The 16,000-nt window shown below is 35.7% G+C and overlaps 1 protein-coding gene and 1 long non-coding RNA gene across 9 annotated transcripts in view; one reads left to right on the top strand and one right to left on the bottom strand.

The window, feature by feature from the left end:
• Positions 1-1,883: 1,883 nt before the first annotated feature.
• Positions 1,884-16,000, bottom strand: part of TPD52L1 (TPD52 like 1) — a 158,634-nt gene continuing 144,517 nt past the window's right edge. For 5 of the 8 annotated variants that reach the window (XM_074187498.1, XM_074187503.1, XM_074187499.1 and 2 more), the window contains 3 exons: positions 12,782-12,820; positions 9,965-10,025; positions 1,884-4,841 (listed from right to left, as the gene is read on the bottom strand). In XM_074187498.1, the coding sequence (XP_074043599.1) occupies positions 4,713-4,841; positions 9,965-10,025; positions 12,782-12,820 (229 nt within the window). In that variant the 3' untranslated portion in view covers positions 1,884-4,712. The remainder of the gene's footprint in view (positions 4,842-9,964; positions 10,026-12,781; positions 12,821-16,000) is intronic. The other 3 variants (XM_074187501.1, XM_074187504.1, XM_074187505.1) reach the window with 3 other exon arrangements.
• Positions 4,064-15,075, top strand: LOC141487917 (uncharacterized). Its single transcript, XR_012468545.1, has 2 exons — positions 4,064-4,875; positions 7,056-15,075. It is a non-coding gene; the product is annotated as an uncharacterized LOC141487917 (long non-coding RNA).

The following is a 16,000-nucleotide window of genomic DNA, read 5'->3' as shown; positions in this document are numbered from 1 at the left end:
CTTGGTTAAGGTCACCCAAGTTAATTTCTTAAAGCTTGCCCTAAACCTTTTTCCCTGAGATTGTGGCTCTAAATAAATTACTATAGGCATATAAAATATTTGATAAAAAATGTTTTACCTGCAATAGATAAAATTTCTTACTGAAAAGGAAATAAAAACAGCTGACACTTGTGTAGTTTTTTTAAAGCTTGTAAAGCATTTTACATATCCATTTTATCCCCACACCAACCCTATAATATAAACTTATAGAAGACTGGTATAGAAAAGGACCTTGGAGATCACCTGATCATCAACCCTTTAGAAAGGGAACCTTAAGTCAGAAAAAGTGAAATTCCTTGTCCAAGGGCATATAGTCAGAGTCAACCTTAGAACTGAGCTCCCAATATCCTTGGACTATCGACCCCACTATGCTTACTCCCCCAAACCAAAAATGTTACCTATTTTCTTGTAAAAGGGCACCCTTTAAAAAAAAATACAAATTGTTTGAGTACCAAAGGTCTTAGAATACAATCAATCTGGTCTGGGCTGTATCCAATATGAAATAGCTTTCTTGTTGATCTTCCCCATATGCCCATACTACATAAGCTACTCTCTGTGACTCTTGGAAATGACTCAAAGCCTGTGCCACTGGTATACAATCTCTGTGTCTTGCTCATCTAACAGCCCGATAATGAAAATACATGGCAAAATGAATTAAAGAGCTAGGAAATGAACCCATGATTTTATGGCTTTCGGGAAATTCCCTTTTAATGGTGCAATCAAATATCAATTTCTACCTTTTCCAAATCTATCTCCACCCCACTGGCCAGATCTTAGTCCTTACCCTTCCTGTTATTCTGCATTTACCTTTATGTGCACGATTTCTCTTCCACTAGAATGTAAGCTCCATGAAAATAGGGTTCTTCTATTTTTCCCCTTTGTATTTCGAGTGGTTAGCACAGTTCTTGGCTCACTAAGTAGACAGACAATAAATGCTGGTTGGTTGATTTGTCTACTTGCCTTAGTTTCCTAATCTGTAACTTGATGACAATATCTGCACCAAGAGGAAATGCTTTCAAATACCACTTCTGTCGCTTACAGTCCTGTGGACCATATTGGGCAAGTCACTTAATTTACAAAGTCCTCAGTAATCAAATGAAATGGAAAAGTAACCATAACTCTCTTCCAGCTTTAAATCTGGTCAATTCTATGGCCAATGTTATAATTCTTTTTTAGTTTTGACAAGGCAGTGGGGTTAAGTGACTTGTCCAAGGTCACACAGCTAGTAAGTATTATCTGAACTCAGGTCTTCCTGACTCCAGGGTCAGTGCTCCATCCATAGCCAATGATGACCAATGATGTCTTGAAGAAGAGTACTTTGTTAACTATACAGGTTATGTAAATATAAGCTCTTATAATATTCACACACAGGATCGTAAATTTATAACTGGACCTGATCTCCTCTAAAAACATTTAGTCTAACAATTTTACAAGGAAGCTGAAGACCAGAGAGATTAAGGAACTTCCCCGAAGTTATATGGGCAGTAGCCAAGAAACTAGGCCCCCCTAACTTCAAATACGGTGTTCTTTCCTTATACCTGTCATTTAGGGCAAATTCAAAAGTGACTTTGCTTTCCATGCTAGGCTAAACAGTCATTTTATTGGACAGTTTGATCTCACTGAGTTTTGAACATATCACACTTCAAACTCTTGAGTCTCATTTTGTTCATTTACAAAATGGGGATAAATATGTGCTTTTCAGAGAATGCCCCTGAATAGCACATAAGGGTTGTTGTGAGGAAAGTGTTTCTGCTTAAATCTTAAAGTACTGTATGAATTATGAATAGACTAGCATTTTGCCATTTATATATCTTAGGTAATTAAGGAAAAAAAAAGACCAGTCGTTGAAAATTTTGATTGACATTTTAATTAGAGTTTAGAAATTTTACTTGAACATTTAAGTTTGGCAGAAATGATTTGACATAAAAGTCTAATCACATGACCTTCACCACTACTTTCCCTTCACCATTATCATCCTCAGATTCAAATTCCAGAATGTAGGTATTTATGTGACTTACAGTTTGCCATATTTATCCACCTTAGTGCAACTGAACTTGAGAACTTTAAAAATTTTGAAACTATAAAGACTAAAGAAATAAAAGCATCTTAGGATACAAACACTTTTGATTTTAACTGTTGTGAACAGTGCAGTATGTCAGAATGCCTCTAATAAATGTGCAGGTCATTACACTTTTAATGATTCTGGACTAAATTTATAGGGGGACACACAATTCAGTTCCAATACTAATTGCTTTTCAGGCAAAACTCAATTTTGATGGGGCAAATAATTGAAACCTAACTTTTGAGACTAATATTTTCTCCTGCAAGAGTTGTCTTTTTAAAAATTGGTGTCTGCTTTTGGAGTGTTGGTTTAAGGTTTAAGCTTCATCTGAAGCTATTTAAAAGGGTATCTCTGTATATAAAATATTAAATTGTAATTTCAATTTTTAGTAAAAGTGAGGCTTGTGGCTAGATGGACGTTAGCCTTTCATATTTTCAAAAGGCTTAATTTCCATATAACATTCTAAAGGTAAACATGAAAAATACATTTAAAAATATATATATACTCATACATATATATATATATATGTATGTATGTATGTATGTGTGTATTTCAAGAAAACCTATGTATGGAGTGAAGAACCCAATAATAAACATGCAGATGAAGCTCAGAATAGGAGGCAGGCCTTGAGACTAGAGACTAAGGACAGGAAATTTATAATCTTGACAAGCAACTGGTCTGATTTTTTTAAGGCTAAATTGTTATCAAAATGTAAATACAATTTGGGGAGCTCAAAGATTCTGGCTAAAGGTCAACAAAACATATGTTGCTTAGTATAGCAAAGCCTCACTAATTGGAGGGAAGAATTCAGTGAAAATTCTGCATTACAGGGTGTCTAAGAAACAATGGTTCTTTATTACTGAAATAAATAATGGGATTCAGAGTAACAGTTAACTATGTAGCTTGAGAAGAGATCCTACTTTAATGAATAGTGGATTTTAATTGGTTACCATCCATAGAGACTAAGTTTCTCAGCAGTTTGTTTAGTGGCTTGCACAGCTACAGTGCTTAATTGATGTTGAATGAATTAGGAATATTTAATATTCTAGTGTCCTTATAAACAATTCATCCCCCTAAGTAGGTTAAGAACTCCTGAAATCTTGTTGATAGTGTAAAGAAAAATCTTAGGCCCTGCCCTGGCAGAAATAATTAAAAAGCCAAATTAATGACATTTTGTTGATTTGATATGAAAACATGAATTTTCCTATCCTTTCATAGAAAACACTAAGTTAAGAAGCTTGAAGTTAGAACCAATAGGCTGAAAGGACTCAAACAGGAAAAATATGGATGTTCCTCTTAGCAGTGTCCTTGGGTATACAATACACATCTGGTCTGGTTTAGGGCTGTGGCCCTAAATCCTTATGGCAAAGTACAAGTCACAGAGATGTATATACCTCAAACAACCTGATTTTTATTACATGTTAACAATCATTGATTTTATTTCATAGAATATTATGTATTCAGATGTAATTAGCAATAAATGAAAAAAAATTCATCAATCAGTAAACTTTTAATATTTTTAATATAGTTTTTCTGAACTGGAAAATTTTAAATATCCTGTGCTCTTAAGGTAGTAGTAAAATATATATCTTCCATTAGAGAGGGACAAAAGTAAAGTGTTTAAATGACAGTCATTAGAAGGCTTTTAATTTATTCTAGGAAATGATTCTGACGCAATTATTTTAATTTCATACTATTGGGATCAAGAGGTCATAGAACTATATATCCTCTATTTCCCCCAATGGAAAATAGTCAATGTTGAAGTGAAACAGCTGCCCTTTGATCTGAATAAGTAGATGGGAGAATATTTCAGAATTGCATTATTCTATATGGTTCAGGGTGACTAAAGTCATAGTGTGTGTATGTATGTATGTATATATATATTTGTGTGTGTGTGTGTGTGTATATATATGTATATATATGTATGTGTGTATATATATATATATGTATATATATATATATATATATATATATATGTTCATCTTTTATCATGCTCAGGAATGGAAATGGACAAAAAAAACCCTAGAAATAAAATTTCCCAAGATAATTGTATACTCTCTTTACTTTTAATATACTTTTAAAAATTAAAAAAAAGCCTTCTACTTTTCAAAATCATTTTGCTAATCCCTTAAACAACCAGATACAGTTTTACACATGTGCTAGGGTTAGGAGGGTACAAGTAGCTGGGTGGACAGTTCCACTTTTCCTGGATTGTACCAGAAAAAAAAAATGAAAGAGTTGTGCCATAGGATTTTGAGGACACACACACAGCAAGGAACAAACACACACATGCCAAAATGAGAGCCAAGCCTAAGGGAAAGCAAAGCAAACCAAGGGGACAAAAAGGGTAGCACTATGAATGAATGAGGTGCTCTGGCCACTTGCATGTCTGCTACTTGGAGAAATTTAGCACATTCTGAGCATCCTGTGATGTTCAGGGCATGCTTCTTGTAGTATCCACAATAACTAAATGGTTCATTTTGAATTACAAATATGGATGAATTTTTTTTCAAAAATACAACATTGTTGAGAGGCTGTGAGAAAGTGACAGAACACGAAGCACAGGCAGGGCAGAACGGCGGCTACGGGGTGTGCTTGGCCCCCTGGGGCCTCAGCACCGAAGCTCCCCTTCTTTCTCAGACACCCGAGGAATTGCCGCAGCACTCTGAGCACTCGCATGGGCCGTGGAACTGAGCACTTCTTCAAAATTCCCTCCACTGGGGACACCTCCTACTTTCGTCTGAAAAAGAAAAGGAAGGGATGGGGAAATCAAGGTAGGCAACAGTTCCTATTTCATTTTATCAACATGCTTCTTTCCTTCCTTCCTTTCACAGGATCTAGCAACAAGTTCTGTCTAACAGAACATGTGTATTTTAGGAGGTGGGTTTTCCAGCTTCATTTGACTGAAAATATTTAATTATAGGCTTTCAAAGGAAAATGGGAAGAGATGAGGTCAAAGACCAAGATAAGGGGGGGGGGGGGTGTAACATAAAGGACTTTCTCTCACCATCTTAGGTTCCACTTCCCAGGCTCTTCTTCCAAAACATCAGATTTACAACCATTTCACTTCCAAAACATCAGGTTTACAACCTTTTCACTTCCCAATTTAAGTGAACTTCATATTTTCTCCCTCCCTACTATTTTGCAATTTTATAACAAGTTAACTGCAGGCTTGAACCTGTACTTACTCAAAAAATATCTTGTGTATGTGGGCCAGAGGTACTAAACACTTACAATACTGGATTTCCCCCACACACAGCCTTCTGGGTGGCTTTTCAAACCCATCTATTTATTTTATCTGTTTGCTCATTTATGAGACCTACATAAATCCACCACCCTTCCCCAAGCCCAAGGCAGAAAGCAAAAAGACTTCTGCCTTTGCTTTTTTTCCCCCCAAGTTATCAGTCAAGAACAGTGGAGTTTTTATGGCTTAGAAAATAGAAAAATATTAAAATGCAGTAAAAGAGTTGAGTTGTATTAAGAGCTTCTTGACTTAAAGTTGTCTATGAATCTCAAGTTTCCTTGGACCCTTATGTCAAGTACATATAATATGTTAAAAAAAAAATAATTCTGGTTAAAGGGGATTAAAAAGGACATGTTTTTAACAACTTTTAAATTTATAAATGCATCAGCTGAAAACCAAATTTATAAAGGCATCATAAGTCAATAGGCTGTCATTTAGAACAGAATAAAATTAGTATGCAATTTTATGCCCCTAAAGACTTAATGTGTGTCTCAAAGGGGTTGACACATTCACAAAGTATAATAGCATTTCATAGTGGGCCCTGGTATTCCTGTAGCCATTAGCAAATAAGGGAAAAACACTTCATGCTAAAAAGCTGTGCTTGCTGAGCTTTCCTTCCTCCCTTTAATAACTTTGGATCTGTTTGTGCTGATTCAAAAGGCAAGATCCAGTACATTCTGTCAAAAAATCTTTTATAGAATATCTCTCAGTTCTGTATCTATTAGATCTAATTATCTTGCCACCATGTTATATTAGGGGAGTAGGAGGTCCTATTCCTCCCTCTGCTGCACTTTTTTTTACTGAAGCCTAAGATTACCTTCCCCTTGGTGTTTTTCACTGTTCCTTCTCCCCAAGAGGAGATGAGAGTAGTAGCCTTATTGTCCAACCAAGTAACTCCTTTCTTTTCTTATTAGCTGCCACTCGAGTTTCAATTTAATTCTCTTACACAGGATGAATCAACAAATAATATTATGACCAGATTGATGGTGATTTTTTTTGTCTTTGTTGTTTGATTCTGTATATTTTTCTCCATCTTTCCCTCAGTTTTGTTCCCTAAAGCCCAGACAACAGAAAGGACAAGAGTCCATTATGTAAGGATGAGAGTTCATTTTGTAAGGCCAATCAGTCATGAGGCCCCTAAGAAAAGGAAATTTTACAAAGTTCATTCTTTTGCCGAATTTAGTTATAAGATGGCTCAAACTAAGGCTATGATGAACTTGAGTAATTCAGGCATAGCGCCCCAAGAATAAGGGGATGTGAAATAGACAAGAGGAACAAGAATATAAAACTTTCTGCAAGTAAGAATATTATTCTGGCATCCTGCTCTGATGCTTACCAAAGTCCTTTGCATAAAATGTCATTGTATTTACCAAGAAAGGTAAACTAATCTTTTATAAAAGACAAAAAGAACTGATAAAACATGGCAATGTAATAATCACTTTCTTTGGGTTGTTTTATTAAGATTTTCAATTCCTGCCTATTTGAAATACTTCATTTCTTCTGTCCATAGGACAAATTCATCATTAAAGTGAGATAGTAGGGTCTTTAGGTGGGTGTAAAACTGCTACAAAAGCCATATTTATCAATAAATGATTCACAGTACACCTGGGACAACCCTAAGGAATACAATTTCACAGGACCTGGTCTGTGTCTAACATTTTCCCAGTGATCTGAAAGATGAAATAGAAAGCATTCTCATAACTTTTACAGATGACCTCCAGTTGGAGTAGGATAAAATGGTTCTCTGCAAGGACAGGAACTGAATTTTCAATGACACTGATGAATCAGAGAGTTGTTTGGAAGAAACAAAATCAACTTGGAGAGGAAAGACGATTGTGTAAATGCCATTTATCAAATGACAGTCTCAGAAAGGACAGCAAAGGTAGGCACAACACAAGCCAAATGTCTGTAATATGGTGGGCGTTTTTAAAAAGAATATCAAGTGAAGATGTATGAATAAGAACATAGTAGAGCATCAGTGGATTGATGCACAAGCCTATCCCTGCAGACTTATAAGAGGGATGTGGCATTCTTTTAGTTTTTGTTGTTGTTGTTGGTTTTTTGCAAGGCAAATGGGGTTAAGTGGCTTGCCCAAGGCCACACAGCTAGGTAATTATTAAGTGTCTGAGGCCAGATTGGAACTCAGGTACTCCTGACTCCAGGGCTGGTGCTTTATCCACTGTACCACCTAGCCGCCCCTGAGATGTGGCATTCTTGAAGGAGGCTTGGAGAAACAAAGATGATTAAATATGGAAAATAGCCATAACTTTATTTGGGGGGAGAGGGAAGGAAAGAAAATGACTTTTGTAATCAAATATATGAAATTAGTTAAATATGTGAAATTAGTTATTAGAGAATGATTATCAACTATTTTCCTTTGATTGCATCGAGATTAAAAAGATACAAGGAGACAGTGTTAGATACAAAGCTTGTAAAAGACTAAGAGGGTAGGGCAGTTATAGAATTTATTTTCCACAAAGGTTTCCTTATTAAAAGACAGAATGAGTCAGCTATAGGTCTACCTGAAAGTAGAAGATGGGCTAGATATATCTTCAAGGTTACTTCTGTAAATGGCAGTGAGAATGCTATTAATTTATCTCTATTTAGGAGCACAGGAAAGTTCCCAGCAATCCCAATAGCAAATGAAAATAGAACCATCTTCTTTTGCTTCTTCATAATGGAAAGCTAAAAAATTCAACTTCTCCTGTATCAGAACTTCAGTACCAGTATGTGAAACCTCTTTGCTTGGGAATACCTAAGATATTGATCAAATGTCTGAAAAATTGATTTTCTGGTTCCCTCAGCCTTTGGTTCAGCTAGAAGTTGAAATTACTACTACAGTAATAGAAGACTATGAAGTGAAGTCAAAACTGAAGGAAAACTCCTCTCTTAATTTGAATAAGACCTAGGCAATGTACTAGATCTTAAGGTGTCTGGCTAGGTGGTTCATTATGATCATGGGGATGACTACTAGAGAGGGGAAACAAGCATAATGCCAATGATTTTGCTGGTAAAAAGGATTAAGATTTAATGTTGATATCATTCTTGGACCTTATATGCTTATATAGGAAAAAGGTGCAAAACAGACCAATGGAAAAAGGCCTTTCAGAATAATAATAATAATAATAATAATAATAAGCTCCTTTGTGAAGGAAAATGTATCAAAAAATTACGATCCTAAATTAACAATCTCTCAAATGACTGAAAGCTCAAGTATAAAACTGACAAATGACCAGAAACATAATGTTTTTCTTTAATTGTGAGATGCATCACATTAACAACTAGAATATATTATATAAATGGCCTTAGAGTAAGAGTGAGAGTACATGTTTCTGGATTTGCAATTCATCAGGGAACTACTGGGTGTGGAAATCACTTCTACTAACACAAATTCTGTTGCTTTCAGTCTTAGAAACTGGTGCAACTAAGAATTAAAGAGATTTACCCATGATAACATAACTAGCATGGCAGACTTCAAAGGCTTTTTACCCTTTCTATTTATTTTTATTAAATTATTAATTAAATGCCACACATTGTGACAAAGGTGGGGGAAAAAACAGTTTGGAGTTGAAAAACCTTGATTTGAGTGTCAGTTCTGACTTTTCACAGTGGATAAGTCATTTGGGATTGTTGTGAGGAAAGCATTTATATAAAGCAGGACTACTCAGCCTGGGGCATACTGTAAGCCAAGATGGTATGAGAAGTTCTTAAGGGAGATAGGGAATAATTAGTAAACACCTATATCACCTATTACAATTTATTTTTTCTCATGGGTATAGAATTTATTTCATTATTTAAAAGAGGACACAAGGTTTTTGCTAAAGCAGAGGGGTACTAAGACTCCTAAAAAAAGTAACATAATAAAGATATGTAAGATATATGCATACAATTGTTTATATGTTATATTTAGGTCATCTTGAAAAAGAGTTCAGGCATATTTTTCTAAGGGAAAAGTTATCTTGTTTTCTTTTTTTTTGTTCTGCAAAATGGGTTAATGCATCTACACTCAAACATACCAGACATTGCACTTGGCTTTCTGGGCTGAATTTAGTCAACATTACAAGAGAACATCAGTTCTAGTTACATTCTTCTACCACCTTGTCCATAACTTGATCAGTTATTAGTTAAATATGTGCACCTGAGGGAATGGGGACACACAGCAGCCACTAGCTAGCACCTTTTCATTAATCATTACACTAGAAAAAGAGCTTTAAGATGTCCCCTCTAGTTCAGATTTCCAAAATCTACATCTCTATTTCTTTTGTCCTATTTCTGTATTCAAACATTCACTTGTTGTATGGGACATGCTTGGGACTGTACGCTAAGGGAAAGAAGTGGAAGTCAAGAGTGAAAGACAATAACTCCACTCAAATGGAGAGTCTGGCACTCAGTGTCTCACTCAGAACAATACTTCAAGAACTCATTGGTGCTGATCCATATTAACATTACCTGTCCATTCAAGAAACAAGATCTGAGCTGGGGCTGCCTTATCTTATGTTGCATGGCATCCCACCTGGTACAGTCTAGGGTGATTGCCTGCTTTGGCATGAGTGGGTATCTGTGACTGAGCTTTTCCCACCTAAGAGAGTCATTCCCATGATTTAGCTCTTAATCTGTACCTTAAGACTTGTGACAGTTGTCTCAACCCTCTCCTCAAATGATTTGAAAGTAGGAGAATTCCTAAAACATAATAATAAAAGAGAGAGAGAGAGAGAGAGAGAGAGAGAGAGAGAGAGAGAGAAGTGAGCTCCACACATCAAGTTGTCTTAGCAACTGTGCTCGGTGATGATTTGCTGCTTTTATTAGTAAACACTGGAGGTGCAGAGGAGAAACTGCTTGTCAATCTACCAACCAGCATTAGCTATGGAATAAAGGTACCTTGTGCTCCTGCAACTCCCAAGCACACTAAAGACATCCAGAGAGTAGGAGATGATGAGCATCTTTTAAAACTAATCAACCTAGGGAGGCACTAAACTGTAAAATAATTTAAATTACATTTGCAATATTATGATGGTAGCTATGCCATGCAGCAACCTAAATAGCTTCCTAGGAGTAAAAGGGCCAAAACCACAAATCCTAATTCAAACTTTTTCTAACAATAGAGATTGTTAGCCCCACCATACTTTTGATCATGCAGCAAAAAGAATAATAAATGGAAAATAACCTCATTCAAATCTTCTCAACTGAAAAAAAAAAACTAGGATATTCATCCCTTTAAAGAAATGTTAGACTAGCTCAGGAAAAAGAGGATCACAAAAGCTTCCCTTTTCTAATGCTTAAGCAATTGATCAGTCTTTCTTGAGATAGTTGTTTGGACTATTGCTAGAAAGTGATGCTCTGATTCTTTAAAATGAAATATACTAATTGTCCAGTGATAGGCCATAACTGATTTTTATTTAATTTGGTTTTGTCTAGGCTTCTGATTTCATCAGTATAGAAAAGATTCAGTGTAGAAACTCCCTCCACTCACTTGGGTAAGAGTATTATTAGAGAACTAACATCCTGGGGAAGTGAAAGGTGAAGTGACCTGTCCAAGGTCACAGTGTTTGAACCTGGGTCTTCCATTTTCCAGGCACCCAGACCAGCCCTCAATTTACAATGCTAAAAGCTGTCACCTCCTCTCAAGGATTTTAAAAATCAGCTATCCTAATTTCAAATTTCAAGAGATCTCTCTCCTTTCAATAATCAGAATGCTTGAAGCTAGCTCATATGAATTGCACTGTGGTAGCTAGTTAGCATAATGGATTCTTGGGTCTTGGGAGACTGGAAGTCCCAAGTTTCAATTTTCCCTTACTAGCTCTGCGACACCAGGCAAATCACTTAACCTCTCTTAGACTCAGTTCTGTAAAATGGTGATTGTTGTGAGGACCCTATCTTTGAGATATTTTGCAAACCTTGAAGAGTCATATAAATGGTAGCTATTATTTTTGTTGTTTTTCTCCACATGCACATAAGTATCACATCCCTTTAATAGTTAATTCATAAGAGGTTATGCCATTTGGTAATATAAAATGTGGTTATGAAATGTGTGCCAACTAGACTGGATGCACTGCTTAGTAATCCATTTATTGTAAAGAGATAAAAACAATTTATTTTCAAAATCAACATTTCTGTCTTTTTCTATTTAACTGCTAAAAATAAGCTTTAAAATGGCACAATGAATATTATAATTAGTTGTGATTATATTTTATATTCCCTTTCCTATAGAAGGAAAAACTAAGGTAGTAGGAACAACCCACAAAACTGAGGATTTGGGGGCAGAAGTTTAAGATGTAAATTGGTGAAGTTTTCCCCACATAATATGGTATTAAAAAACAGGGCAGTAAAGGGTAACTAAAGGGGAAATTAAGAAGAAAATGTTTTTTCTAAAAATTATTTTGGTATTGCAGAGATTGCTATAAAGAATAACATTTTCTTTTCAATAAAACTTTTGTTGGCTACTGAAACAGCAAGAAAAGGGGCTTGAGCCTCTTATGACACAGGGTAGAGAAATCAATCTGAGTGTATGAACACTAGGAAAGGCTAATTGGTAGACTTGATGGCAAACTTGAATCTGTGCTCTGTCCTTCACCAAGTTGGCCAATTGAATGATCCTACTATATTCCCTAAACAACCAAATAAACTGTATAGCCTCAAGTAATGTGAGCCTACATCAGACATCACAAGAGAGAAAATTCCCTAATTAAGATACCTTTCTGTACAAGCTGAAAAACATGAAGGAAATTATTTAATCAGATACTTCTGTTTCATTTGATTTCACCAAATTGAATCACTGGGTCATGGAACTGAAAATGAGTATCTTCACAACTTTGTAATCACTTTAACCATTTTCATTTTGAAATGGATATGCCAATCAATACTTTATGTCAACTTGACACTTTAAACTCTTGATAATACCCAGTTTGGGGAGTCTTCTTTAGGAAAAAAGTCTTCTCTCTTCTCTGGGTTGAGCTTTCATCCAGATGGACTTGTAATGCACTCATTCCCACCTTACCTCTGCCTTCTTCTCCTGTATTCTGATGGTGGTTTCAAAACCACTTCTAGTTTTTCCTCAGCTAAAAGCTTTTCTTTCCTACTAAATCTTCCTAGAACTACTTTGGATTTTCTTCTTTGCTGCCATCACACCCTACCCCTACTTTGCATTTTATTTATCTGATATGTGTAAAACCTAAGGTTCCTTGAAGGCAGAAACTATGTCGTTCTTTTCTCTATATTCCTAACACAATTGGAAGAAGAGCTTAATAAATTCTTGTTGATTCGTTGATACTTTTCAACCCACTTTCCCTTGGCTGCTAAAGAATATTGGAAACAAGATTAGAAAATCAGGTTATTATTATTATTGGCTTGCACAAAAGAGGGAAATAAAACAAACACTGACCAAACAATAACTCTATACACATTTACAATGACATATAAAAATATCTTAAGCACATTACCTCATAGCAGGCATACTTATGGAATGACGGATAGAGTAACTTCAGTGAGAAAGCAGATGAGGAGAAAAAAGAAAACGTTACAATAAGTACAGAATACTCTCTAACAATTCACTTTGTATTTTCAGATACATGCAAATGCACTTTGCCAACCCACCATCAAGACAGAGTTTTTACTGAGCCCTATGTGTATTTGGGTCCATTTGTAAAGGTGACAAATTGAATAGATAGTAAAGGATGGTAGCATGCTCTTTTACTCTTGAATAGACTGGTTTATCTATCCAGACTGCTATGGACAAAACTATACATCTCGGGTTCCTCCCAGGTAGGTTTACTTGCCAAAGTAAACCTTTCAAGTCCAACTTTGTGTTTTTCCTAGGAAAGAGAGGGATGAAAAAAGGAGACCAGTTCCCTTGCTTCCTCGGTCTCACTGGCTTCAAAGCCGGGACAATGTGCTCCTTAGCCAGGAGAAAGAAAAAAGGTACAATCAGTATTCACATATTTCACACATTACAGGGATCTAGATACAAAGCTATCCCCACTTAACTCTCCATATGTTCTCTGCCCCACTAGAAGGTGAAGGGGAGGGACTATACATTTTGCCTAGCTTTGTTATCTCTAGTACTTTACAAAGTGTATGGCTCATAATAAGTGCTTACTAAATGACAAATGGCCAGCTCTCTTTCTATGAATGTCAAAACTTGTGTTATCACAATCTTGAGACTATCTGATAAAATATCTAAGGGCAATTACTAATATACATGGGCTAGGACACTCTTATCTGCCTTTTAAAGGAATATCATTGAAGATTGGCTACAGCAATTAAGACCCTTGGAGACTCCTTGTCTGCCTTTCATCCCCAAGGTTCACCTGGTTCTCTGAAAGTTCGCAGAATAAGGAATTATGTAAATGGGAGGATATGGATTCCTATCCTATTATTTCTTTTTCATTTTTCTCATTGATAATACAACCACCCCTTAAATACATCAGTCCCTCCTGAGATCTCATGTTAAAGGATTCAGGTTCCAGAATGGGGATGGAGAAGCTCCTTAATTTCCATATGCTGCAGCCATAGAAGGGAAAATTCTCCAACTTGGAATGCAGGCTAGCTACTTTAAGTTCCACTAACTCCATGGGCCCTTTGAGTACATACCCACTGAGCCCAGAGGATAACCCAACACTGGAACATTTATTCCAGGGGTATAGCAGAAAACTGGATTAGCACCCAAATATAAATTCTGCTTCAGACACATTTTAGCTAAATTACTTCCATTTCTTCATTTGTAAAATGGAGATAACAATAGTCATCTATTTCACAAGGATAGTTGTGAGGATCTAATGACAAAATACTTAGCAAATCTTAAAAGTGCTTTCTAAATGCTAGCTATTATTAGAATTAGAACTATTATCTTTTCATGAAGAAAAACTGAAGATTTCCCTGTTGGTCATTAAGTGTTACTTTTTGGTCAGTTTTCTACCCTTAGTAGAAACAACTTTCTAAGTATTCTACTAAGTGGGTGAAGCAAATTCTAGTCTTTCTGTACTTACATTTAGTGATGTAAAACTCTCATCTCATGGAGCTCTATCCTTATCTCTATATGTAGAACAGGCATCATTCATCTTTCTCTTCAAATATTTGGTTTAGACTTTCCAGGTAATTTTTTTTTTAAGGACTCTTGTCCCATCCTTTGAGATAACTCAAGGCAAAAAAGTATTTTTTTGAAAGTATCCTATTCTTTTCCCAGAATATCTTTTATTTCCTTTCAGTTACCTAGACTAACATATTTTCAATAATACTTTTTCATTGTGCTGTCTTCAGCTTTCCTAAGACTCTTTGCATCTTGTTAACTATTCCCTAACTTGTCATTCAAGGAAATCAATAATGCAGCAGATAACTGAAAGGTATAAAGCAAAACCTTAATACAAGGGATACTCATTGTTTACATTAAAAATTATATATAAATATTTATATACACATATACATATATATTTTTACAAACCGTAGGAAAAATATTTTCTCATAAAGTATGAAAATGTAAACAGAGAAGATGCTTCACTTCATAGCAGATGCTAGGAATATTAAACTCAAATTCCTCAAATTCAGGAAAGTTTCTTTTCCAAAAGAAAATATATACAAGATAAGAAAAACCATGAATTGTTAACCTTAAAATTACAAGTATACCATATCATGATAAGTTGGGGGGGAAAAAAAGTTGGGATAGAAAATGTTTATAAAGAAGTAGCAAGAGGCATGCATCAGTTTAGGAAAAGGAAGAAAAACATCTTAAATTTTAACTTTCATACCAGCAGTTACATAATAGGCTTTAAAATACATCAAATTCATTTTGAAGTTTTCATTGATGTTTTGCTTTAAACCATTCATATATTCCATTCACTTCTGAGGAGTAAAGCAAAGCCCAGTATAACAACAATAAAGCTTACCCAATGGAATGGGATCTGTAGCAGGAGAAGCAAAATGAAAAGAGTGGATGTAAGAAATAGCATATTTAGATACAGTATTGAGAGAAATCATTGCATGCAACTTTTCTTTGGTCTCTTATTTAAGGGGTCAATAAATAAGAACTTGGTTCCATTTGCTATTTACTCTTACAATCCTAAAAGCAACAAAGTAAATGGATTAGGTTTTTCTTAAATATTCTTCACTTATCATGGTGCTTGGAATTATGAGTTTCATCTTGATGTCTATCCTGTGTTCTCGAAGACGACCTTAGGGAGGTTGATGCCATGACATGTATGTTTTGGATCTGAGTGAGGAGGTAATGTGCTAATCACCAGTCTCACTCTCTCCTCCAGAGCCTTCTGAGTCCAGTGGCCAGATATGAATCAGGATGACTAGAGATGGCCCTGGATGCAAAGCAATCAGGGTTAACTGACTTGCCCAAGGTCATACAGCTAGTAAGTGTTGAGTGTCTGAGGCTTTGAACTAGGTCCTCCTTACCCCAGGGCTGGTTTTCTATCCACTGTACCCACCTAGCTGCCCACGTATGCATTTGTATAGTCACATATATATTGATTAGAAAGAGGTTGAATGGCTTCTAAGAAAAGATCAACTTTTGAAAAGAGAACTAAGAAAAGGTTTGTCCCTTCTTTAAAGTCTTGGGTAGATTCAACTCTTCTCTCTCAGAGTCCCCATCCTAACTTGATCCCCTCTTACTGCCCTCCTATCTATCCGCAGGAGACACATAAAGGCACACATACACA

This window comes from Macrotis lagotis, chromosome 5, assembly GCF_037893015.1.
Source record: "Macrotis lagotis isolate mMagLag1 chromosome 5, bilby.v1.9.chrom.fasta, whole genome shotgun sequence".
NCBI classification, from domain to species: Eukaryota; Metazoa; Chordata; class Mammalia; order Peramelemorphia; family Peramelidae; genus Macrotis; species Macrotis lagotis.
This window is presented reverse-complemented; position numbering and strand designations above follow the sequence as displayed.